Consider the following 27951-nt stretch of genomic DNA (forward strand, 5'->3'; position numbering starts at 1 on the left):
GAGATGGTGTCAGCGTTTGGATGCTGATTATGGGGTGGATCTCTGGATATGGCAGTCTCTACATGGTCCATCCTTTCATCTCAGCTCCAAACTTTGTCTCTGTAACTCCTTCCATGGGTATTTTGTTCCCAATTCTAAGGAGGGGCATAGTGTCCACACTTCAGTCTTCATTCTTCTTGAGTTTCATGCCAACACCAGTATTTTTATCAAAAGGCTTAAGTTCCTCTCCTACATTGATATCTCAACACAGTTCCCCCGTCTATGTTGGGGGTTTATAGAAATGCAGCAAAATTTACCAGAATTTACCAATTAGCACCATCTGTGATAACTCTTGTAAGCAAATTAATTCTGCAATCAACATTTTGAGAATAAGCCTCATCTAGAAGGAGACATATAAATCATACTCAAATTTGAAAATAAAAACAATTCTACTCTCTAGCTGTCAATTCTCTGGGTTCCTACAGGAACCTTGTGAGGAATCTCAGGTGAGATTATCTTGATGTCTTTGCAGGAGCAACATTTAAAGTGATTAATAAACTGATTCTACATTGCAAAACTGAAGCCATTCTCTTGCTGTATGTCAAAAAATAGTGACTGTAAAGTAAAGTAGCCCGGGGCCGACTGTAGCCAGGATGCAGAGTTTAATGACTCTGCAGTCTAATTGTCTTCTTCACTGTAGAAATCCTTGAATCTTCACCACACATCATCAAATTGCCATTTCATGTTCAGCTTAGGCTCCTTTCTGTAAAATGAGACTGGTCCATTCATTATAATGATGGCTTCTTGGACAGTGACAGTGTGTTGGCAACTTAACACAGAAGGCAGGCTGTCCCAAATATGCCCTTCAGTCACAGTGAGAACCTGCTCAAGGGCCCATGTGGCCAAGCAGACTCACATGTTTGGAGACGACAGAGGCTACTAGTACATCTGAGCTCTGCTTCCAGACATGGGATTGTGAACACTACACTCCAGAAGCATACTCCTAACTATCGTAAATTAAGACAATAAGAAAAATAGCAGTTGAAAGAAAATCTCAACTGTTCTTGTAAAGAAAGACATCCCAGTATCAGAAAGAAAACAACACTCTCCCAAATGGGATGATGGAGCTGAGAGACCCTGCATCTTCTGATCAGGGACTTCTCATCCTCAGACCATTTTCCCACCCCACTAACCATGCCCTGGGCTCTTTCCTATTTACAGTCATTACATTTTAGTCTAAGAATAGGAGGGGTTGAATAACTACTTCTATTTGGACCCCTTATAGGGCTCTAGGACCATGTGAGGGTGTGTGATACACATGTGAGTGCTTTTAATATCATTTCTATAGTGACAAAAAAGAAGGAAAAAGTTGAAGCTAAAAGCTATTGGTGACCCGAAGATAAGTGATAGAAACATCACTGCTGGTGGCATGTGGGTGAGCAAGTTAAACAAGGCTGAAAGAACATTCACCATAGCGTTTCTATTGAAAATGAATTATAAACAGACAGACATAACAGAGGAGAAAGGGCTAGAGGGTCTGTCCATATTCACTAACTCTCTGCTTTAATTTTCTAGTCTTGTTTCTGAGATGTTTACTAAGTAAATAGAAAGAGGCTGTCCCCCCTCACCTATTTTAAGTCGGAGTTTCATTAGTGTACCCATGGTTCACCTGGAACTGCCCATGTTGACCTCGAACTTAGAAATCTGCCTCTGTCTCCCTGGGGCTGGGATTAAAGTTGTCTTCCCCTTGAAAAGGGATGCTGGGGAAATAGGCCTTTGCAACATGACCTTGTGAGCTTGTTAAGTATGAGCCCTAGCCTTTAACAGTCTTTAACTCAGCTGTTTAATCTCCGACTAAATTTTGTTTTCTCCCCAGTCTTCTTGGATGTCTCTCCCTTGGAAGCCTGAATGGTGTTTCCTTGCTCCTTGGCTGGCAGCCACATGCTGGGACTACAGCTCTGTCTCCTACTCTAGCTAATAGCTAGTGACCTTTAAGAAATCTCAGCCACCTTGAACACTGTGAGGCCTTGACTTGTAAACCCAGCTTGCAGAAAAACATTTGAGCTTTGCTCTGTTCTGCACTGGGGGAAAATTCTTGGATGCCACCACTGTCAGGGTCAGTTAGTCTCCATGGGGTGCTCCGAGCCTCAAATTCCTATGCTGTCCTCAGCCTCTGCTTATCACTTCTAACCCTGTCTACCTGAACCCTTCTGCTTCCTTGAATGATGAGGTCCACTCAACCCCCAACCCATTTTCAATGTGAACATGCCCGGTATACTCAGGTGAATTTCTTTCTCACTGCATATGTTTAGATAACAGTATTATGCTTACAGAAGCCTCTGAACTCCATCCATTTGTCTGCTTCACAATAATGGGTTTATCTTATATTTAAACACAATGAAAACTACTCAGGAGCACCTATATAACACAGATTCAGTAAATACTCGTCTCATGAAAAGCAAGTGAATACAATAGTATAGTTCTGTCAAAAACACAAATAGTGTCTATTTTATCTTAGAACAGAACACAAGAGAGTTGTGAGCCATTCTTTGTATATGTTAGCTCATAAATGTAAATACAACATTTCATGGAATAATATTTATAAGAAAAAGTAATAATATATTGCGCAGAGGTGGCTTACACATAGAACTTTCTGTTTACTGTTTCTTTTTATTTCATTTAATTATTTTTCTTTCCAGCTCCCAGCTTGAATGAAGGGCCGTATTCTCTCTAGTGCTGAGCCATAAAGATGCCCTGGCATTTAATGTAATTAATGAATTGGCTACTAATTTATTATTTTGTAGCAAAAGGGTTGAATGTAAGGCTTGGCACATGCTAGAGAGAACACGATAATGACAACCACCTTTCATCTTTTTCTTTGAGACATGGTTCACTAGGCTGGCCTGGAATTCACCTGAAGCTCACAGCAGCCTGGGATCCTCCTGCAGGAACCTTCCAAATAGCCGGGGTGACACATGTGCACCAGCAGGCCTAGTGGTAATTAGGCTTTAGAGGCTAGATCTGGGATGTGACTTTTGAAGAATCCCTCAGCAAGGAAGATTCCTGTCTTCATGAGCTACATGGGCCAGCAGCCCAGTTAAAAGTCCCGTGGAACTGTTCTCAGGGATATGTGTGGAACACTGTGTCAGTATCTGTGAGTAGGATGGTTCCCTATAAGGCTGTAATTAGAATTTTCACAATGAAGTGCAGGGGAAAAACATAAACAGCAATTTGCAGAAAAACGTGAATTTCCGATTTTCTCCTGAATAGAAATATAGTGACTGCCTGCAAAAACTTTCTACCAAGAACTCTTCATACATTGAAAATGTTCCTCATTCAATGTGAGCATGATAGACACTCCAAATTCTCTGGAAACATGGAGCTCACTCTAACATCACAGCAAGCCAGGCAGCCTGGCATTAGTGAAGAGGACTCACAGAGCCACTGGACAGCAGAGAGCTAGGTCAGAAGTAGCAGTTGAGTCCACTGAGCAGTGATGGAGGAACCGAGGGAACTCAAAGGGGCAAAGATGGCTCCTTCAGTTGATAGTGACAGAACAGTTCAAGAAGCATACACACCAGAAAGAGACTCTATACCCCACCAAAAGGCAACCCCAAATGTTAACAGTCCTGTGATTAAGGTGTTAATCTAGAAAGCCTTGGAGGAAATAGATTAGAATTTATTACAGTGAAGATTTGTCTATGCCACAACTACACTGGTGCTGGAGAATAGAGAATCTGAGGTTTCTGGGATACACTGTGAGACTCAAAGCATCCTGTATTAGAGGAAGTAAAACAACCTCAAACAAAGCAACAGACTCCCCACATCCAATAAAACCCGCTAGATCTCAATTAAAAAGCAACAACTAAAAACCAGGAAAATCTAGGCACATATTTCACTGAAGAGAACAGGCAGCTGGGACATCAATATACAAAATATTTTCAAAACCTCGTGTTATAAATGGAAAATCAATTTGAAACCTCAAAACTGAGTTCCCAATTACCCAATGGTCCTAAACCAGAACGCTGACCACAGCAGATGCCAGAGACTCTTACAAACCACAGCAGAGCCAGTGCTGAGGAGAGGGTCACCGTTTCTCACAAAACTAGACTTGTAAGTAAGGATTTTGCCTGTTCAGGGATTCCTGAACCGATGAAAATGACCCAGCAGCAGAAACCACGGAGTCATGGAGGAAACTTGACATGCACTTCTACAAAAGTGGTCCTGATTTGAAAAGCTGTGGGCTACATGTTTCCTACTGTAGAACATTCTGGAAGAGGGAAAACTTTGGAGATCTGCAAAGGCTATTGCTATCCAGGGTTTATGGTGAAGGAGAGGCCAAAGGACAGAAGGGGGGAGGTGAGCATGTGGAGACTCGAAGCTGCAATTGTGAACGGCATGACATGACACATTTGCTCAAATCCCCGAGTCATCTCACAATCAGAACATACCCTCAGATAAAATATAGACTTAGATGTCAGCATATTCTAGTCATGGGGGTGCTGACAGTGCTGGGAGAAACCCACTGGCAATTCTTATTTCCTATGCTGGCATAGTGAACTTGAATATACCTAAAATATCTTCATTAATCAACCAGAAAAAATGCATAAAATAGCAGCAAAATAGAAGACAGGATGATCTCAGTCATGAATACCACAAGCCTTTTGCACATGGATAGTGATCTTGTTACAAGGCAGAAGTAGCTGCTGAATAAAGAGAGTTTTCTTTCTTCAGAGGTACATAAACTGGTAAGTTGTCCATGTGCCAATAAACAAAGCCTGACATATATGCCTGTAAGTAACCCTAGTTAAACCCATAGTCACCAAACAAAACCCAAATCAAAGCAGGACACACAAAGGGAGATGGAACACTGAAGGGCTCTAGTAGTCTCAGTATGGGAATCATGTGTCTGCCAGGCCTTGACCTTTCCGAATTCCCTCTGCCTTGAAAATTGTTAGATTCCATTTCTAAATCTAGCCACCAAGGTCTCTTCCCTTATTTGGACACTTCCTCTCCCTGAGGCTGGCCACTAAGATTCAACTATCAAAGTATTGAAATTTAACAATCAAAGCCCCTTTTGGCTCACCTAAATAGGATGACCAATCAAAACACCTGCTTTCTCTGTTTTCCTTTATCAACTGCTATTTGCCTGTTGGCCATAGTCTCCTCTCTATCCAGAGAAAGCCCTTTGTCTCTCCTGGGCAAAGATCCCTCCCCCTCTCCTTTTTCCCTTTTCTCTTCTCCCTCTTCCTTTATCTCTTATTCCCTGCCCTTTATCCCTCTGGAGCAAATAATCTTTGTGCTGAGAACTTGGTCTTCAGGTGTCTTGTGCTGAGCCATGTCCCTGCAAGCACAGGTCTAGAAGAAGTAAGAGGATGATGGGGATGGGAGGAAGACAGGAGAGGGTCAGAATTAATGTGATCCAAATACAGTATGTAAATGTTTGAGAATGCCAGTTATTATGCTAGTAAGTCCCCAGTGCCCTGAGGTAGAATTTTTAAGTTGTATCTTTAACTTTTGCATAAGAGATACAGAACAACAACAAAAGAATTACTAATTTCCCTGCACCCTAAGCCTCATTCTAATGAAGTACATTACAGTTAACTCTCCACTTTGAATTTTAATGCAAAAATCATGAGAAATACAAGTCTATTTCACTTCATAATAATTAGTTCATCAGACACACATTGGAATGTTGGCTCATTCACTCTCTGGTAGATGAAGGGGACTTTATTTTGGAGGCTGGCAATATTAGTGGAAGTTCTCATGTTGTCAATGAACAGCCAAGGAGAGGTTATAGGCAGTCATGTACAGAGTGAAGGGAATCTAGACATTAGAGCTATTAGTCATCAAGACCAGGCTTAAATCCCTCCCTTACCCTCTTTACAAGGGTAGTGGTGGTTACCTAGACTAATATCTGCCTGAGATGAAAATAAGCAACAGTTGGGGCTCAGCCCTAAACAGGACATGTGTGGCACCTCCTCAAATGTTCAGGGAGCATTTCAGAAAGAATGTGATGCACTTAAAAGCCAGAAGATAACCCTGAAAAGCTGTGAACTGTTATTCTCTAGACTCAAGACAACCACGGAACTCAATGACTCACAAAAAGCACAATGACCTGTGCTAGGCACACACAAGACCAACCTACCAACAATCGAAGAAGAAGGGCTAATCCACAGGGCTGTCCTCCTTAACGCTGAACTATTGAATACTGATACATTGGGAAGACGGGCAATCACTGAATCACTGGATTTGTTTGTTTGCTTGTTTACACTCCCCTGAGCCTATCAGACTCCAATAGATAGTTCCAAATCCAGGTTAACATACAGAGGATTCTGTTTAGTCTGAGTGGAGCACAAAACAAAAATGAATCGTTATGAACATGAGAGATTTGTGAGTAACAGGGACCATAAGGATGGTAGGGAGGTAGAGGCTGGGAGTGGTCTCAAAACCTAATTTAATTACTAAAAGTAATGCTACTACAGACAATTCTTACTGGCCACCTGTATCTGGTCATAAGCAAGAGGACAGTTGACTAGAATTACCACTGACACTAAACCTTGCACTGGATGAGGTTATACAACCATCAAACTTGTGCACCATTGATAGTTTCTAATATCATAAGTGAGATAATACATTTTAATATTTTAATGTTAATAATATTAATAATACAATAATTAATAATAATAATATTTTCATAACTCTTTAATTGTTTTAAACATTATATACAAATCAGGTCTTTTCAAAAGTACCATTCATACATGTGTCTATTTTCCCCAATATCAAAAGTAACTCAGAGTTCTTACCACACCCCTATCTAAATAGTTACCCAGCATCTTTAGGTGGAACCTGACTACTCAAAATTCTTGCATGTTCTTGAAAGTAATTTTTTTTTCTGAAGTTGAGATATTCCCAGATTAATGTTGCAAGCAGCACAGTATTTGAATGCCACCTGGCATTTGTCATTTTGTATGTGTGTCCAACTTAAGAGCAAACTCTGCAATGGATGATTTAAATGGGCAAGTTGAATATGCAGAATTCTAATGCTGCCTATAGAGAAAAGCTTGATAACATGGCATTTTGACTCTTCAAAGAATCACTTCTTATCGGGCCTTTGAGTCTCCAATGACTCTTCTCTCACCACAGGCTATCACACATCTTAAGCAAGGCTTGTGTTTCCTCTACCACTGCGACTTCCTCCAGCCTGCTTTCTCTTCATGAGAATGTCAAATAATCTACTATAAGGAATATAACTAAACAAAGATTATAAATAGTAAATAATCAATCATTTTAATCAAATTATTTAATTCAATGAATGTGCTAATTAATAAACGAGCCCTTCTCTTTTTTTCTTCTTTTTTTCTTGGATATTTTCTTTACTTACATTTCAAATGCTATCCCCTTTCCTAGTTCCCCCCTCCTAGAAACTCCCTATCCCATCCTGCTTCCCACTACTTCTATGAGGGTGTTCCTCCACCCACCCACCCATTCCCACCTCCCTGCCCTTGATTCCCCTACACTGGGGCATCAACGGAGCCTTCATAGGACCAAGGACCTTTCCTCCAATGGATGCATGACAAAACCATCTTCTGCTACATATGCAGCTGGAGCCATGTGTAATCTTTTGTTGATGGCTCAGGCTCTGGGAGCTCTGGGGGGGTGGGTCTGGTTGGTTGACATTGTTGTTCTTCCTATGGGGTTGCAAACCCCTGCAACTCCTTCAGTCCTAAGTGAGCCCTTCTGAAAGCTTAAAATCATCATTGTATATATTTCACTATTCCACTTTTTTCAGAAGTCAATAAAGAGAACAATTTTCAGCTTTAACCCCAAATCTTAGGACCAGTTGAAACATTACAAATTAAGAATATTGAAATAAGAAACTACGGATCTAGAAAACATATTTACTCATCTCTTTATCATTTATACTCAATTTCCATGATTTAAATCTCATTGCTGGATGAATACAGCTCATCTGTGTTCATGTGGAAGTGGATCTATGAATGAGTACAAGGTGAAAGTTCTGTATTTAGTCATCCACACTGTTAGGTCTATGAGCTGAAATAGCCCTGCATCCAGAAGTTTTCAGGCTTCTGGTGGTTCTGGCTTTCTTTTTATCTCTTTCTTTTCTCCCTTTCTTTTCTTCAGCTATGCTACCCCTTAGGGCAAATGTACCATGTGGTTCCTCTTGACCCATAGTCATTCTGCCCAAGGTTGCTAAGTCCTTTTGCTCCCAAGAGAAGCCATATTATGTGTGTGTGTGTGTTTTTTTTTAAATAGAACTCTCAGATAAATAAGATCAATTTTTCCAACCAAGTTTTGAGGAATATTAAAAGACAACATTCAGATATAAAGAAAGTATTGTATTCCATATGTCCCATAAAGGACTAGGATCTAGACTATATAACTAATGGTCAAATGTCAATAAGAAAAAGCAATCAGAAATTGTCTCTGAAAAAGAGAAAAATGAGCAGATGGAATGAATCCTCCATATCATTAGTCAGTAAAATAAATATGACTTTTATCACCACAATGAGACATTAGTACCCATCTATCAGAATGGATGTGGTTGAAGAAAAGTGTGATGCTATGATATTACATGTGTTTGTTGCTGGTGGGCCTGTAAAGTGGGACAGCTACTATAGAAGGCAGTTGGATAATTTGCTAGTTTGCTAGTTAAACATGTGGTCATGATGGAGCATAGAAGTAATTCTACCTCTGGGCATCCATCCAAGGGAAGAGAAAGCCTTCATTGTTACAAAAGCTTGTTGGCAAATGTGTGTAGCATTTTTATTTGTAATTGCTCATACTGAACCCAGATCCATGATCTTTCAAAGGGTTAATGAGTAATTAGCCTGGCTTGTATCTGGCTTTGAAAATCCATTAAGCCCAAAATAAGCCTCTAAGTAGGGTGGAACTTGGGGGGAGTTATGCTGAATGACAAGACCTATCCACAAGAGTACAAGTTGCATGCTTTTACATACATGATGGTCTAGGACTGTGTATATATAGGAATCAAGACAAAATTAGCACTAAACACCTGGAGGTTGGGTATAATGAAGGCCTTGTAAAAGGAAAGCACTTGGAAGTATACATACAAATGTGTACATGCACACACAAGCAAACACACACACACCTCCTCTTCTTTTTACCTCATCTTTATCAGTCTGTAAATGTCACTTATTGGAAGGTACAGGACAGAGGTCAGACTTCAGAGGAGGTTGACAGTATGCAGGTTAGTAGTTCACACCTAGGTGACTCTGGCTGATCTTGGGCATCAAGTTTTGTAACAACACTAAGAAAGGCAGAGCCATTACTCTATTGCCTATATCAGCCCCATCCCTGAACTCTCCCTTTCATGGGCCACATCACAGAGCATCTATCAAGTTCCTTATAATTGGCTCTAAATAATGAGCATGTTCACCTCAGTAAAATCTCTGGCATATTTATCTCAAAACTTCTCATAGACTGAAGGCAAGGTTATCAGTTATGGACAATCTAATTTCTTCTTCCCTGGGAAACAGAAGTCAGCTTGGTTGTGAAACTCTGTAATTCCATAAAGACAGTAACAAATATAATGTCTTTGCATTGTTTTCAGCATTCTTTCGATATCTTTAGAACAGATTTTTAATGAAATGACCTGGCATGGAATAAACATCTTTTCCCAGTCCTCCTCTATCCAGGGAGTGTTCTGAATTCCACCTACTTATCAACCTTGCAAGGCAGTCTCATTACTTGATCTTGCCGATTTATTTTCTTTGTGTCTAAAGTTGACACATGGAGTGTAATTGAGAACAGAGATTCCATGGTTGATCAATTTATCCCTTAGAATTTTCTGACCAAACTCCCAAATATAAAATCACATAAGATAATTTCCCTATCAGCATCTGGGCTCCCTTCTCTGACCAACACTAGAGATATCTCCTATTCTATAGACACCTGAAGGCTAGCAGTCTCACAGTCATCCAGAGATCCAAAGATAAAAATATTAGGATATTTTATTTTACACAGTTTGATGAAAACATTTGTGATAGGCTGAGCTGTTAGAATCTGCCACGAGCATGCTAAGACATACCACAGTCAGGGCCAGTGGAGGTAGCTTTTATAGGCTTCTTTGTTAGTTTTAGGAATAACAGAATGCAGCCTCTGGTCATGTTGCTAAGGGAATTCTACCCTTTAGTTAGTCTGACTTTAGAGTTGGTTGCTCAGGATGCTCAAAGAACTATTTTATTTTTTCAGTAGGCATGCACTTTAATTTCACCATCTATAACACAACCGGGTCCTATTTTTCTTGATTTAATGGAGCTTACTTTCCTGGTTGCCTTAAGAATCACATGCATATGAGTGTCTTGTGTGACATGGTGAACCACCTAGCTTTGGAGGTGATTTCTCCTTTTGCTTTCCTTCCCCAGGTGTATCTAGATATCAGCTTTTTTGCAGAAAGGTTTTCCTGGGTATTTGAGACGATATTTCAGCTCCTGCAGTGACAAAAGCTCATTCAGACGCTGCATAATTTACTAACCTGATTTATAAAGCGCTACAATATGTCTAGTACTTTCATGCAATATGAGGATAGAGCCTTCTGAGGAAAGGGAAGATCTGTAATGATCGCAATGCACCCTGGAATTACGTGCAGTAGAAGAAAGCAGATTGGGGCAATTATCCCTCTTTTTATTATTAAACCTTCGGATGGCTGTTAGAGGTTAATGGGACTATTATTTTTCCTTCTTTAAAAATCTGCCTTCAAGCTTATCTGGATGGCTCCACATGAGGGGCCCGGCTCTTGTAACAGCAGGCAGAGCTTCTATTAAGCAAGGAGAGAGATCACAAGCATGTGCTATTGCTTAAATAAACCCTAGAGCCTTCAAGTCCTGGAAATGAGCCCTGATGATGAGAAGTGCCCCTGTACACTTAACAGCAAGCATGGTATCTTTGATAACATTTTTTTTAAAAACACAATATTGTTTTTGTAGATGGGCGAAACAAGTCATGTTAATTGGAAGACTCTTCGAGACAATTGGCAGAACAACCACACCTCTGATTACCCCAGCAATTACAACCTGTGAAGATGCTCCCTGGAGATATATTCCAGACTGAAACCTCAGAACATTGGCATTGTCCATAGACACTGATACACTTCCAGGGTGAAAGGTGGGCCTATGCTTTAGGCAGACAGGGGAATGGAAAGGGTTGAAGTCAGGAGAGAAGTCAGAATGGCCTATCTTCCTAGGTCTAGTCTCAAAGTAGGTCACATGAAAATAATTTTCTAAAATGGTAAAAATGGTGAGCTGGCTTCTCTCCCTAATCTCCCAAAGGTGCCCGATGAATGAGAATTCAGTTTCTTCCTTGCCTTCCTCTTAGCTTCTGCAGACCGGTTTATAAAGAGAAGACCCAGGCCAGAAGACGGGCCTGGTGAAACTTAGTGCCAGAGATTTGAGTCCTGAGTCACACTGTGACAGAGAAACAAGAACTGATTTCAAGACGGAATTCCCCATTAAAAAAAAAAAACAAAAAACAAAAAAACCCAAACATAGTTAAATAATCAGTGACTATATGGCCACAAGTCTTTTTGTCCTTTTATTTGTTTTCTATAATTACTCCGTACTTAAAAAACAAAACAAAACAAAACAAACAAACAAACAAACAAACAAACAAAAAAACCTAGGAAAATGTCAGTAAGCATGCTGGATGGCTCAGTACACCATGGTCCAGGGTGGAAGGAGAAACTTTTCCAAATAGTCAGTTTTAGGAAATGGGTTTTCCAGTCATTCAAGAACATCATGCAAACATTCTGTCCTTGTGCTGCACAGTTCCTGTGTCCAGTGAGGCCCCACTCTGAGGCAGAGGCCTTAAAAGCAGAGACACAGATTAGTTCATTTGTCGGCTTCCATATTATTCAAAGGAAAACCTAGCAGCTAGTGCTATGGATGCCACCATAAACACAATCAACTACCAATGTGTCTGTCAATGGCATGATGTGGTGGTTTGAATAGGAATGGCCCCCATTGACTCATGTGTCATAATGCTTGGCCATAGGAGTGACACCATTTGGAGGTGTTGCCCATTGAAGCAGGTGTGGCCTTGTTGGAGGAAGTGTGTCACTGTGAGGCTGGGCTTTGAGGTCTTATATGCTCAAGCTAAGCCCAGTATGGCTCACAATCTCTTCCCGCTGACTCTAGATCAAGAGTTAGAACTCTTAGCTTCTTCTCCAGCACCATGTCTGCCTGCAGGGTGTCAGGCTTCCCATCATGATGATAATGGATTAAACCTCTGAAGCTGTAAGCCAGCCCCAGTTAAATATTTTCCTTTATAAGAGCTGCCTTGGTAGTGTATGCAATGATGTCAGCGTTTGGAAGCTGATTATGGGATGGATCCCCGGACATGGTAGTCTCTAGATGGTCCATCCATTCGTCTCAGCTCCAAACTTTGTCTCTGTAACTCCTTCCATGGGTGTTTTGTTCCCAATGGAAGAAGAAGGGGCAAAGTGTCCACACTTTGGTCTTCCTTCCTTTTGAGTTGCATGCGTCTAGCAAATTGTATCTTATATCTTGGGTATTCTAAATTTCTGGGCTAACATCCACTTATCAGTGAGTACATATCATGTGAGTTCTTTTGTGATTATGTTACCTCACTCAGGATGATGAGCTCCAGGTCCATCCATTTGCCTAGGAATTTCATAAATTCATTCTTTATAATAGCTGAGTCGTATTCCATTGTGTAAATGTACCACATTTTCTGTATCCATTCCTCTGTTGAGGGGCATCTGGGTTCTTTCCAGCTTCTGGCTATTATAAATAAGGCTGCTATGAACATAGTGGAGCATGTGTTCTTCTTACCGGTTGGAACATCTTCTGGATATATGCCCAGGAGAGGTATTGCAGAATCCTCTGGTAGTACTATGTCCAATTTTCTGAGGAACCACCAGACTGATTTCCAGAGTGGTTGTATAAGCTTGCAATCCCACCAACAATGGAGGAGTGTTCCTCTTTCTCCACATCCTCGCCATCATCTGCTGTCACCTGAATTTTTGATACTAGCCATTCTGACTGGTGTAAGGTAGAATCTCAGGGTTGTTTTGATTTGCATTTCCCTGATGATTAAGGATGTTGAACATTTTTTCAGGTGCTTCTCAGCCATTCGGTATTCCTCGGGTGAGAATTCTTTGTTTAGCTCTGAGCCCCATTTCTTAATTGGGTTATTTGATTTTCTGAAAGGACCCAGATATGGCTGTTTCTTGTGAGACTCTGCTGGGGCCTGGCAAACACAGAAGTGGATGCTCACATTCAGCTATTGGATGGACCACAGGGCCCCCAATGGAGGAGCTAGAGAAAATACCCAAGGAGCTGAAGGGATCTGCAATCCTATAGGTGGAACAACAATATGAACTAATCAGTACCCCCCAGAGCTTGTGTCTCTAGCTGCATATGAATCAGAAGATGGTCTAGTCAGCCATCAGTGGAAAGAGAGGCCCATTGGTCATGCAAACTTTATATGCCTCAGTACAGGGGAATGCCAGGGCCAAGAAGTGGGAGTGGGTGGGTGTAGGGGAGTGGGTGGGGGAGCATCTGGGGGACTTTTGGGATAGCATTGGAAATGTAAATGAAATAAATAGCCAATTAAAAAATAAGAGTTGCCTTGGTCATGGTGTCTCTTAGCAATGAAACTCTAAGTAAGACATACATAGTTATATGTAAAGTTAGGATGAATTTGGATTCATGGATTTTTTGAAATGGATTTCACTTCAAGTGTGTTTTTCAAGGAGATAACATTGATTAAAAAATAATAAAAATGTTACATATACAGACAGGAGACAAAAAAAAAACAACTAAAAGGGGAAGCATTCTGGTAATATTTATCCCATTATGTTCGGTGGCTATTCTTCTCCAAGACCTACATGGCAATACATGCTATTGCCAAGTTCACCATGCATTTAAAGGCAGCTTTATAATAGACAATGCTCTTGAACCCATTCTCCTCTCCTGTTTGGCAAAAACAGCTGCAATCCAACACTCAATAGCGGGCCAGAGTGTGTTGTCGATCCCTTGGAGCAAATGTATATTGAATTTCTAAAGTAATTTGTCATTAACTTTGCATGAGGAAATTGTTTCCAGCTGAAAAGTAACAACAAGCATCTGTCTTCCTTCTGCCTTATGGCTATTTACATGACTGAGCCGTCCATCCTCCCAGGGAAAGCATCTAGAATGAATATGCCCCTGGGAAAAGCCTAGAAGAGGAAGAGGAGAGACTGGATCCACCACACAATGGCAAGATCTGGTACTATACATTGGGATAGCAACATTTGCCAGAAGGGCCCCACACACACATACACACACACACACACACACACACACACACACTCCCAACTACCAAATCTCCAGCTTCCCCTCTGAAGCTTCGATTCCTGTGGTCTGTTCCTACCAGGTGTCAGATGAGCACATGTCTTGCCAGGCTCAGACTTGCCCTTGTGGGAGGGCTTTTACATGGTGATAATTTTTTTAATCAATGAGGATTTTCATGAAGAAGAAAAGGCTCTATGAGGGCAGAGCATTGCATAAGGATAACCTAGGGTGATGGCTGACAGCTCACAGTCTATCTGGCCTTTTGAAAGGCCTTATAGACCCTCTTCTGTCACATGTCATCAAACCCTCAGTTGGAGGAGCCTCTAGACTCTCTGTGGTAGAGCGTTACACAGCCTTAAGTGAACTATATAGTGTTAAGAGGCTATAGTAAGGGGACTCAGGACCTGGAGCCTCAACCTTAGTGGAGGGCATTAGAAGAACTAGGGCCTAGCATCTCTAATATGTACCCAGTCATGTGGAAATCCACATGCAGCCAGTTGCCACATTAAGTGTGAAGAATGTAAATTGATTTCTCACACCTTGCCCTCAAAGAGATGTTGAGGAATTCACCAAGCACAAAGGGAAACCGGCCATCCTTGTTCACTCACAGCAGGCTCAGAACTTGTTCTAACAGGCACACCACAAGCCACAGCAGAGATACACTTGAGACCAGTGTCAGTATCTCTGTTGACATCTATAGAGCGATGTCCCCTGCTGCTAACCCCTGTGAAAGTCTGACTCCTCCTTCTTAGACAGAGAAGCTCTTCGTGGGATAATTAACTGCTCAGTGTCTACTTCGTGACAAAGATGGGTAAAGACCACTTAGAATATTTCAGCATATCTTGCTGATCACCTTGCACAAGTAATTACTGGCTTAGTATTATTGACAATGAATCTTGAACCAGATCATCACAAGAGTTTATACAGCCAGAGTCTGTGCCCCTAGCATCCTCTAGAACATACTTCCCTCTGTCCCAGCTGTCCTTTCAGAGTCAAATCTTTCCCTCAGGTACATACATACTGATCTCTTATTGTTTCTTTACTTTCCTTTTCCTTACTGTCGAATCCTTATGCATGGCACAGAGAGTTCAGTACTGCTTGGAGATAGGAGAGAACATGTTGTCATGCTCAGAAGGGGGTTATCAGATTTGTCACTGCCTGTCTTGGAGGGGACAGAAGAACGAGACTTTCATGAGTAAGCTCTGCCAGTATCATCCCAGCAGAAAAGTGTGTGCACAGTGGATGGAGCATCAGGTCTAATGATGACTTAATACAAGCATATCACCTAACAAGCGATTCTGTCAAGCTGTAGATCATGTCCTTAATAATTTCAGTCACAACGCTGATTATTTTCAACATTATTAACATCACTTTCTATTTTACCTGTAAGACATACAGCTGGTAGGAGCGAAACACTAAAACCTTTATAGATGAACAAAAATCCCTTTCTTCCCGTTTCTGCTACTCAATCTTTTCTATCATTTAAAAGGCTATTTTCTTCCCCACCCTGATTTCATTTCAAAGACATGGGCTGTGATTATCAAGAAAGAGTAACAAAAACATTCACAGGGTATAGTTTTTGCCAGCACCCCCTGTCAGCCCTAGGATATAGGATGCCCAGTGAACACAGAATGGGGCCAATGTGAGCAGAAGTCTTGGAATGGCTGAAGAACTTGAGCACAGGCTAACACAATGTATGAATATTCAGCACTATAGTAGAGTCTCATGACATCACCCGGGGCAAGGAAACCTGTGGGAAAAGTCTGTAAAATGTATGTGATCTTCTAGATGAGAACTCAGCTCTGGGCATGCAATCAGAGAACAGTGACCAATCAGCTATAAAGAGAGAGTCTTTACAGGTATAAGATGTCATCATTGAGCACAATCTCAGAGAATGGAGTTAGGGACCACTCCATCTACTCCTGTCCTCCCTCTAATTGGTATATGTATCCTGACATAGAAAGAAAGAAACTCACAGACAGAGTTTTTGTGGCTGCTGTCCTTGCTTGGTAGCATCTTGACTCCTCTCGACTTCAGCTCAATTGCCTTTTTCACTGAAAGAAAGAAAAACAAATTATCAGATGAGGCTCGAAGTTCACAAAGCCATTCTTTAATCTCACAGCAAATCCAGTCTTAACAGACTTCTGCCAACCCCTGATCTAGGGACCAGGATCTAAAAGGCCATTGAGAGGAAACAGATGGAAAATCGGTTACAAATAATTAAGACCTTTTGGCAGCAAAATGTATCTCATGATCATGTATCCAGAGCTGAAAATAAATGACAGCAGGGCTCACCTTCCACATCCAAACCCACTCACCATCAGAAAACACAACTTCTATGCATCACTGTTGTCCCCCAAACCACACAGAGTAGATTATACTTTCAGTGTTTCCATAGTGACCCTGACCCTGATGCTCTCTAAATATTGTACTCTGTTCATGGATGTATTTTCATAAAAATAGAAGTTGACTGTTAATTCATTCATGCTTTAACTCAACTACTTAAATTGTATCATATGGCATTGATGAACTGCAGCCTAGGAATGCCATGCTAGAATGTTATAGGTTAAACAAGAAAGAACCTTCGGTACCCCCTCTTCCTTCTCCTCCCTCGACTCTCCCCTTCCACACTCCCCTCCCCCTCCCCTCCTAGCAGAGTTTTCTTGTCTGTGCTATTCAAAGGTATCCTACACTGTAGTTTCATTTTTCAGATTTAAATAAGTGTCTGAATTTTCTAGGTCCTGAACCCAATAAAACAGAGTATGAGCCAAAGTGTGCAGAGGAAACGCCTTTCTTTTAAAAATGAGAATAAAGCATCGAAGAGACCTGGGGGAGGGATGGCCTCCCTCTTCCTCTTCTTTTACTGCCCTGAGCTCCTCTTTGTTTGTTTGTTTTTTGAGACAGGGTTTCTCTGTGTAGTCCTGGCTGTCCTGGAACTCACTCTGTAGACCAGGCTGGCCTCAAACTCAGAAATCCACCTGCCTCTGCCTCCCAAGTGCTGGGATTAAAGGCGTGGCCACCACGCCAGGCTTGAGCTCCTCTTTCTTACATTTATTCTCTCCTGTAGTCTAAGCATTGGCCAAGTGGTTTATTTCTCTGGAGGAGGCTACATAGAGCAACCAAAGGTGGCCAGAAATCTGCTACTCCTTAGTAGCACCTGAGGCTCCTTTGCCTCAGCACTATCACATATTTCAGCCTAAGAAAATGGCAACCAAAGTAAAAAACCAGGCCATCTGCTGCTTAGCTACCATATCTCCTCCTCTTTGCTCTGTGCTTTGCCCATTCCTGAAAATCTGTGGCCACAATCTCTTCCTGCCCAGATGCCCCATGAAAGAGGAAGTTGGACACCCTAAGTCAAGACAGAGCACAAACCCACAAGAAACAGCTTTACCAAAGGCCAGGTGACATTTAAAGTCTACACCTGTGTCACCTGATCTTCCCTAAAGCCAGAGAAAGAATCAAGGCCACTAATGCCACTGAATCTGCTTCATTTCACTTTAATTTTATGAAATAACAAAAATGAAAGCTGTTCTTTGCCACCTACCACCTCTCTCATACATTGTAAACTTTTTTATTTCTAGGAAGTGTGTGGGTCTTTTCACTGTAGATATCTTCGGTGTCTAAGACTCTACTGGAGAAAACCCTTCAGAGAGCAACAGAAGCAGAGGGTCCTCTAGGAAGACCTAGACATAGTCTCACCATTAGCCAGTGAAGGGGGCAGATGTGTGCCCTGTTCCCCTTTGGTATCCTGACAAGCAGAATATCACTCATTCTGCATACAGAAATGGGGGGGGGGTGGTCACAAGATCACAGCCAAACTGAGGACGAGTGTTTCCCTGTTCTCTGCATCAGCAAGTGTTAGACGTTGGATTGGCAGAATTCTGTGAAGGCAATTGTCATTGATTTTTTTCAAATTGTTTCTTTTTTTGTGAGCTGCATTGTTCAGAATTCTTTATTCAGGGTCTTCTATGTACTTCCTTCTTGACATAAGCAAAAGAGCTGGCCTTCAATTTATAGTCCTCGTTTTGTTAATTTAAATCTGAAATGTAGAGAATCCTTTAGCGCTATAAACCTCAGAGTTGGAATGGTATAAACATAGACAAATGCTTGCTTGTGGGCTTAGCAGGGTAGCAGAGAAAAGCAGGAATGTGATGGAAATATAATATCTTCCAGAGCTCTTTCCAAATGCAAAGTTGATGAATGAGAAGGTTAGGATAGTCTGGGTTTCCAGGACTAAGGGTACTCATGGAGAAATTAAGGGGAGGGGGCTATCTCACTGTGAGAAAGTGCTGATCAATCAGTAGTTCACAACTGTGGGTCTCCCCACTCTCCTTCATTGTCAGCTGATAGAGTCCATGAGTGCAGTAGGATCAGAGGGTGAGCAGGTTTTGGAACCCCTGTGAGTATGTACAGTGAAAGACCACACCTGAGTCAGGTGTCAGTTCGCAGAGCAACTTTACTTAGGGTGATAGAAAGCTTATAAAGTTTTGGGGGAACTGAGGGTAGAAACATCCAGGAGGGGCAAGAGTCATTGGCTGCGGGCTTAGGGTGCATAGAATGCCTCAGCATGGGCAAGCAGTTCAGGAATCTCAGGTGCCGGCTGCACAGATTTTATCAGGAGAAAGGAAATTGGTCCTATAATGTGACTGAGGATATGTGACATTCCTCAGGTGGAAGCATATGTGTGTGCTTAGAATTCTCCAGACAAGATCAGAGAAGGAGTAAACTCAATGCTGAAGGGAGTCTCCCATAATTGGCCAAGTCCAGAAGCTATCTCTCATGGTGGACTTTGACCTTAATTATCAGAGTTTTCCCACATTTGACCTTCTACACTAAAGAGTGCATTGTTACAGAGCCACTGTGGTTCTGGCCATACTCTTTATGGGTGACCCACCCCATCCAAAGACCAACCAGTAAAAGGAAAGAAAAATACAGAGAAGTTACCTCAATGTAACAATGACTTAAACACCTTGAACCCTGTGGTCACTTGTGATTGATAATACCTCCAACACCACCCAACTTTCCCCTCTATATCCACAAGGCTTGACTCAAAGGCTTGGTCATTGGCTACTCAATAGTCATCTGCAGAGGACACAGCCTCACATTTCCTATGTCTCACTTTCCCTCTCTGTGATTTTAGTCTGTTATTTCTCATTGCTTTTCATGTAGTAAGCAAACAGAGAATGAGAGCAGGAAGCAGCCATCCCTTTGAACAGATCTTCCTGTGAGGTCTGCCCCAGAACCACTTCTTAGTTTAAAATCGTGAGTGCCTTGATGTGTGTTCCCCATCATCTCCTCTTTCTTCTACAGAAACAACTTTATCTTGACATAACTCGGGGGAGAAGATATGAATGTTCAATGAGCAAGACAAAGGAGAATCAATGGGAAGATTATACTGTATGCTAAACTCACAGCAGATTCCACTCAGTGTAAACAGATAAAACAAACAGAACTCAATTCTCTCAGAGAGTAAAAAGAAAGACTGAGAGGTGCACAGGGTACCATAAGAGTGTCTGAATATACTGGACCTCTTGGAGAATGTGATGAGCACATAAATCCCACAATTCTACAAATAATTGTTTGAAGCTCTGTGAAGCTAAATTTCCACCAGGGATGCTTTATTTATTTTTCAATATGGTGGTATTATTCTTTTGTTACTCTCTGAGCCCTGAGTTCTGATTTATTCCATGTTCCTTTAGCTCTTATTGAAGGACAATGGTTTTTGGCAATGCTGGTCAGAAAGAGAAGTTGACATATACATCCTTGGTCTACCAGTTGTCTGCACCTTTCATTATGCCTCTCTCTTAGTATCATTCTTCCTCCACCTACCCAGAACAATTTCCTCCTCCTCCTCCTGCTCCTCCTCCTGCTCCTCCTCCTCCTGCTCCTCCTCCTCCTGCTCCTCCTGCTCCTCCTCCTGCTCCTCCTGCTCCTCCTCCTGCTCCTCCTCCTGCTCCTCCTCCTGCTCCTCCTCCTGCTCCTCCTCCTGCTCTTCCTCCTTCTTCCTTCTCCTGCTCCTCCTCCTTCTTCCTTCTCCTCCTTTTTCTTCCTTTCTTTCTTTTTGTTATCCTTATCCCTCCCTTCATTTGTCACTTCAGCTTCTATTGAGGCTCATGGAGAGAGACCCTAACTTACAAAGAAACATGCAGGAAGAGAATGAAACATGCCAAGCTCCAATCTGTAGGAAGCAGAGGAAGATGTTGCTCTCTAATAGCCTGTGCTTCCCCATGAAACAAACAAAAAGCTATTAATCTTGTTCATTCTAAGCTTTTTGAAGGAAAGATACTCCACTTCCTAATTCTCATGTTTGACCTCAGACCTAGAGACTCTCTGAACTCAACTTACAAATTTCTTCTTTCCTCTTTTTAGCATGGCTCCTGAGATTTTATTGAACAGAGTTGTGAATTTATGCTTTGGAGGACACCAGCTTGGCTTTCCAGTGTAAAGGCATATAAGATGTGAGTTTAGTTTGGGATTCATTACTGTGAAAAGGCACCATGACCAAGGCAGCTCTTATAAAGAACATCATTTAATTGGGGATGGCTTACAGATTCAGAGCCTTAGTCCATTATTATCATAGTGTGAAAGATGACTGTGTGCAGGCAGATTTGGTGCTATAGGAACCAAGAGGTTTATATCTTGATCCAAAGAGAGCCATGAGGGGTCTCTCTTCTGAAGGCAGCCAGGAGGATGGTTTCTTCTGCACTTGGCAGAGATGAAATAGTAGGAGACGGCAAAGCTCACCTTTATAGTGGCATACTTCCTCCAACAAGGTTATACCTCCTAATAGTGTCATTCTTTGTGTGCCAAGCATTCTTACACATGTGTCTATGGTGGCCAAACATATTCAAACACCACATTCCATCCCTGGCCCCATAAGACTGTAGTCATAACATGATGCAAAATGTATTTATCCCAACTTCAAATTCCTCATAGTCTATCATAGTCTCTACCATGTTTAAAAGTCTAAAGTTTAAAGTCTCTTCAGAGATTCACATAATGTCCTAACTGTAATCACCTATAAAATCAAGATAAACAAGCAGATCACATACTTCCAACATCACAGGATATATATTACCATTACAAAATGTCATAGTGAGAAGGAAATACTGGACCAAAGCAAGACCAAAAACCGGCTGGGCAAACTTCAAACTCTGCATCTCCATGTCTGAAATCCAAGTCCTTCAGCTTTGTTGACTGCAACAAAATTGTTTGCCTTGGGCTGGTTCTATTTCATGTTAGCATTTTTCCTCATCAGGTGTTTCATAGCTCTGGCATCTCTAACATCTTTGGGCCTCCAAGACAACTTCAAATTCACAGCTTTTTGTTCCAATGTCTGGGATCCACACAAGATCTGGGCTCCTCCAGAGGGCTTGGATCTCTTCTCCAGCTCTGTTGTAGCACATTAGGTTCTGACTGACTCAACTCCACTGCTGCTGCTGTTCTTGGTGGTCACCCCATGGTATTGGCATTACCTATATGCTGGGGTCTTCTGCTGCAACTAGTCTGTACATTCACTAATACCCTCTCATAGGCTCTTTTCATGGTGCCAAGCCTCAACTTCATTGCATGACATCTTCACTCCTTGGTCTTCAACTGCTACTGAGGTTGCACCTTCACCAATGGCCTCCCCTTGCCTCTTAGAGTACAAAGCCTCAGCTGTTCTCCATGACTCCTTCATGCCTTTGAAACCAGTACTATCTGAGTAATTCTTGTACATTACCAAGTCTGTCTGCCAGCATGGCGTTTCTCTCTGAAACACAGCTTCTTTGTCCTCTCACAAAACACTTCCTAGATGATTTCACCCAAATGACGCTGGACTCTCCTTAATCACCACTAATTTCTCAGCTCCAGATGACTAGTATCAATTATCCCAGTAATCCCTTCTTTTCTTAACTCTAATGACAGAGCCACATAGCCAAAGCTGCTGAGTTCTACTGCTTGCTGGGGCTAGGACATGATTCTTCTTGTTCCATTGAATCATCTCCAGCTTTCTGTTTTCAGTGGTTTCCTTTAGTGCATAAACTTGCTCTGTAGCCTGACTTTGAACTCAAAGATGTGCATGCCTCTGTCTCCTGAGTCCTGAGACTAAAGGTGTATACCACTATACCTGGACCTATGTTTTCCTTAATTCACTTTAACAAGATCTTTATAAACATGGCCACTATGTCTCAAGATCTGGATCACAGGTGTGCCATCCATCTCTGGACTGACGTTCATTCTAGAAATAGTGAAGTTGATAACTGAGAATAGTCATCACAATTCATTTCTTGCCAATTTGGCACACAATCAAATTTCCTTATGTCCAAGTGAGAAATATAACCATGTCATAATATCAACTAATATGGTATAACAATCCCTTGTTCAATTGCAAACCCATAAACAATAAGTTTAGCTGGGTGGGATCTTGGCCCAAGGTTACCACTCCCTTATTTCCATGTAATATCCTTAAATACAGGATTTAGTTCTGTTATACTTTCTGGTGCTCTCTCTTTCCTCAAAATATACATTTTGTATTTTTCCTATCTCAACTTGCTCCTTTTCATTAAAATGCTCTTCATAAGAGTGGACTTTAGGTGGACACTTTACCCTTTCTTAGAAATGGGAACAAAACACCCATGGAAGGAGTTACAGAGACAAAGTTTGGAGCTGTGACGAAAGGATGGACCATCTAGTGATTGCCATATGCAGGGATCCATCCCATAATCAGCTTCCAAATGCTGACACCACTGCATACACTAGCAAGATTTTGCTGAAAGAACCCAGATATAGCTCTCTCTTGTGAGACTATGCCGGGGTCTAGCAAACACAGAAGTGGATGATCACAGTCAGCTACTGGATGGGTCACACGCCCCCCAATGGAGGAGCTAGAGAAATTACCCAAGGAGCTAAAGGGAACTGCAACCCTATAGGTGGAACAACATTATGAACTAACCAGTACCCCGGAGCTCTTGACTCTAGCTGCATATGTATCAAAAGATGGCCTAGTCGGCCATCACTGGTAAGAGAGGCCCATTGGACAGGCAAACTTTATATGCCCCAGTACAGGGGAACGCCAGGGCCAAAAAGGGGGAGTGGGTGGGTAGGGGATTGGGGGTGTGGGTATGGGGGACCTTTGGGATAGCATTGAAAATGTAAATGAGGAAAATACCTAATTAAAAAAAAGGAAAAAAAAAAAGAGTGGACTTTAGTAGCCACCTAACAATTTTAACTAGGCTGTTTTGAGATTTTTGTTTGTTAATGCAATTTACCTAAATCTTGTCCCTTTTGCCTCAGGCCAACTCTTCAGGCAAAAGCAGCCACAATATCACATATTTTGTGATATTTTGTGATATTTCAAAATATCACAGAAACAGTCTCCTAGGCTACATACTAGCATCCTTCTCTACCAAAACTTCTTGAGCCAGGAGCCCACAGTTAAAATCACTAATAACTAATGTTTTCTGTATTCCTACTAGGATGGCCCATCAGGCCACACTTAAAGCATTCCAGTGCTTTCTAAATCCAATGTCCTAAAATCCACATTTCTCAAACAAAAACATAGTCAGTCCTATCACAGCAATATCCCAGTTCCTAGTAAAACCTTCTATCTTAGGGTTTCCATTGCTGCAAAGAGACACCATGACCAAGGCAATTCTTATAAAGAACAACATTTAATTGAGGCTGGCTTAAAAATTCAGAATTTTAGTCCATTATCATCATGGTGGGAAGCATGGCTGTGTGCAGGGAGATTTGATGCTGGAGGAACCAAGAGTTTTATATATTGATCCAAAGACATCCATTAAGAGACTGTCTTTTGAAGATAGCTAGGAGGAGGCTCTTTTCTCCACTGGGAGTAGATTGAGCATTAGGAGACCTGAAATCTCACCTACATAGTGGCACACTTCCTCCAACAAGGTCACACCTCCTAATAGAGCTATTCCCTGTTGGTCAAGCATTTGAACACATGAGTTAAGGGGCCAAACCTATTCAAACCACTCCAATGTGGAAAGGCTGCCCCAGGGATTCTGGCCAATTCTGGATGATATAACATCATATGTAACATAAATAATTCAGTCATACAGTGATACAAACAGTGGTGACCAGCACCTTGACTTAATACAAGAGAGTCAATGGGTAAAGGCCACAAGAGCTCAATTTGCATAGCATGGTGGCTATTGTCAGTGCGGTATGCATGCTTGGATTTAACCAAGAGGTGATTATAAACCTTTACATAAACAAATATTTTAAAATGTGGAGAGCAGATATAGCCTTGGGAAAATGAATGTTTAGTCTCTAAACTGGTTTGTGGCACAGTTTGGGAGGTCTAGGAGGAATAACCTTGGTGGAGGAAATATGTCACTGAAGGTTGACTGAGAGTTTGAAGGCTTGAACCATTCTATGTTTGTTGTCTGTATCAGATGTTTGTTGTTAAAGTCTCCTTCCCCCAGCTCCTGTTTCAGCAGCTCTCTCTGCTGCTGGCTGCCATGCTTGCCTGCCATGACAGTCTCATATCTATATATGAACCTTTTATTCTAGAGTCACCTTGATTATGACATTTTATCATAGCAACAGAAAAGTATCCAATATATTGGCACACAGTCACATGCCAGGACAGCTGACAGTGCTATGAATCCTCAAGGAAGGAGCAAAACTTGAAAAAAAAAAAAAAGAAGAAAAGAAAAAACAAAAGGGAAAAAAAGAAAAAGACTAAATAAATGTCCCCACTTGCTTTCTTAACTATGCATCTAGACCTAGAAGTTGATTGTCAAGTTTATCTCTCCCTTCTATTATTGGACAAGAACAAATGGCTTCTTAGTTCAAATAAAATTCAGGTTGTTTCAAACAAATTTATTGTTCTGAATGTGAAGATAAAACCTGTTGGGAAACCTGGCCAATAGCAGCAAACTATCAAATCAGAAAAACAGCTTCTGTCAATTTTAAAAGCCTGGGGTTTGACACAGATAAGTTAAAATATAAATCATGTTTTTATTTACGCAGAGAATTATCCTAATTTTATGAATGAATTTCTAGACCAAAAACATTCTATTGAAGTGGTAAGTCCAGGGACTGTTCATTCTTGGAGGGCAGGTATGCTATCAATACCTCCCCAAACTGTTGGTTCTCATTGAGGAATTCTTAGACAGTATATACCATGTGATAATTCATGAGTTGCCTCTCTCATTGATCAGAAACACTCTTGTCCCATAAATACCCTTTTTCATATGTTTGTCCAATAATTATTTAATCAATACGGCAACGATTATAATCAACCCCTTGTTGTACGTATTGTATATGACACCAATGATACAATTTATTAAATTCTATTATTAGTTTTAATTTTTTCTGTTTGTGTTTCCTAATACTGGGGTCTCTCAATGTATCCCAGGCTTGCCTGGGACTCATGGTTCTTCTGCATTGGACTTCCAAGTCTCCTACTCTACTACTGTTTGTTACCACGCCCAATCTTGTTTGGGTGAATTCACTCTGAATTTAAGAGAAAATGGTATAGTATAGAGCTATGCTTTCTGCTTATAGACTTGTTTTTGAAAAATTTTATGTTTCTTTTATTGTCAGAAAATAAAATTTATTTTTGAATATCCTACAGTCTTGTCAACATTTTTTATTGTTTAACACAAAATTTAGAATTAAAAAAAATACGATGCCTCGAGGAACTGCAACTGTTCAAATTCCATAAACCTCATGCTTTTGCAGGAGTGTTCACACCTCAGTCCTTTAGAAATCATTTCAAACATTAGGGCATAGAATTGTTTTTAAATTAATCAGTCACATCATTACTAAGTCTAACATCATGAGCTCTCTAATTAACACTGATTTTATTGCAATTTGCATTGAAAAAAGCCATAAAATGCAGACAATTTTATATTTTAAACACATTTAACTTAAACTCATCATTGAACAGTCTGATACGTATGACATGGCCAAATATTTCCCCAGCTTCCTGGTGTTTGTCAGGTAGTAGTGTCATGTTCTCACCATGGAAGTGGCAAAATCACAGGGTATCAACCATGGCTACTCTGAGGATAAAGGAGCCATGTTCCCCTGAGAGCCAAGATTCCCACATCTCTACCTGAGGTAATCATGTTGAAATCATGATCTATCACCTCTTTGCTCATTTGTTTGTTGAGATGTAATCTGATATTTAACCCAAGCCAGTCTTATATGCATGGGTACATCCCTGCCTCAGCTTTCCAGCTCTAGAATTGAAATCAGAGTCCACTTCACCCAGTTTGGCTGTTTTCTTTCTTCCTGTGTGACTAGATTTTTTTTTTTATTATTCCCTTTTTGTTTTCTGCTGGAGTGATCCATTTATTATACAAGCATGATATCTTATTCCAGTTTCTCTAAGGACTCTCAGAGGAAAAAGGCACAAAGCAGCTAGAACCTCTCTAGGAAATGGTGATGTTTTTCCTTCTAGCTTCTGCTCTCAGAAGCTAGAGGGAAAGCTTCTGTCTCTTTACATCCTTTCCTTTACCTTCTGAAGCTGAAACAGACATCTCCAAAGTCAGCTCCCACTTCCCTGTGGTTAAACCTGCTATTCAGTTCTCCGCACAGCCACTGCCTCCTACACACCCTCTATGTCAGCCCTCACTCGGCTCTGGCTGAGTTTATCTCAGCACAATGGTTGCTCCTGCTCACAGGCCGACTCATCCTCTGGTATCTCCATAGGACTGCCCCATGTCTAAACTTCTCATGTGCCCCATTGGTCACATGGGCAAGGCAAGTATTGTGATCATCTGATCAAACATACTGTTGGTGTTCACAAGGAATAACTGAATTTGACACATGGCTTAAAAAGTGAGAGCTTCTCCAACTTGGTAATGCAGACTGCTCATTTTTCTAGGAATAGCTACTGGCTTCTTCATTGATTATTACTTAAACATATTTTACACTTAAAAACTATTTTTGTATTTTTTGGGCTATGCTGGGGGTGGGGAGGCATCCAACAAGAAGCATTTTGGCAAACACTCTTTGTTGAGATAGTTCCCATCTCTAAAGATTTTTTTTTAACACTTTATCATAGTTCCTGGTGCCACATGAAAAGAATTATCTAACTACATATATATTTTATTCCATAATGCCAAAATTTTCTAAATTAGACTTTGGCTGTGTAAGTATATAATGTTTTCTATGTACTCTTTTCAAAACTTGTGTTAAATGCCTCTTGATATCAACCACATCATGATAAAAGGTTCTGAGTAAGAAATACAAATCTGCTCTTTTGAGAAAGCATTGAGTCCTTGGAGGGCTCACACAATACAAAAAGCAGGATGGAAGTCTGACATCTCTGTTTCATTTGCATCTACCTATCTCCGTTACTGTGGATGAAGGTGCAGAGATGAGTCATTCTCTGAACCCTGAAATATCCTTGGGTCAGGGATGGAAAACTCAACAGGCAGGCCTCTGAGGTGAGCATTTATCAGGCAGCTGAAGCAATTCATCTGAGAACCCTGCCTCATCAAGAAATAAGGACTTGGTCGGACCTCCGTACAGGGCTAGAGCTGAAATGATGATAGGCAGACCTCTGTAAGTGACTAGTTATAAATTCCTCTTGTCCAATTCTGCCTCTGCTTACACCTAAAGCACACGCCCCATAGCAGACCTGAAGTCAATCAACTCCTTTATCTGTTTCTCT

General features: G+C 41.2%; 1 protein-coding gene and 1 long non-coding RNA gene across 7 annotated transcripts in view; one reads left to right on the forward strand and one right to left on the reverse strand.

Moving 5' to 3' along the window:
* The window catches only part of Gm16347, a 34465-nt gene extending 13655 nt beyond the window's left edge, over nucleotides 1-20810 (forward strand). Inside the window, exon 4 of one of the 2 annotated variants that reach the window (XR_870168.3) lies at nucleotides 20685-20810. This is a non-coding gene — a long non-coding RNA (predicted gene 16347). Of the gene's footprint in view, nucleotides 1-10388; nucleotides 10919-20684 lie in introns of those variants that run through there. The other variant, XR_870167.3, reaches the window with a different exon arrangement.
* The window catches only part of Csmd1 (CUB and Sushi multiple domains 1), a 1642848-nt gene that overhangs the window by 554255 nt on the left and 1060642 nt on the right, over nucleotides 1-27951 (reverse strand). For all 5 annotated transcript variants that reach the window (XM_006508931.4, XM_006508930.4, NM_053171.2 and 2 more), the window contains exon 7: nucleotides 16292-16369. In XM_006508931.4, the coding sequence (XP_006508994.1) occupies nucleotides 16292-16369 (78 nt within the window). The remainder of the gene's footprint in view (nucleotides 1-16291; nucleotides 16370-27951) is intronic.

The sequence above is a fragment of the Mus musculus genome, chromosome 8, assembly GCF_000001635.26.
Source record: "Mus musculus strain C57BL/6J chromosome 8, GRCm38.p6 C57BL/6J".
Classification (NCBI taxonomy): Eukaryota; Metazoa; Chordata; class Mammalia; order Rodentia; family Muridae; genus Mus; species Mus musculus.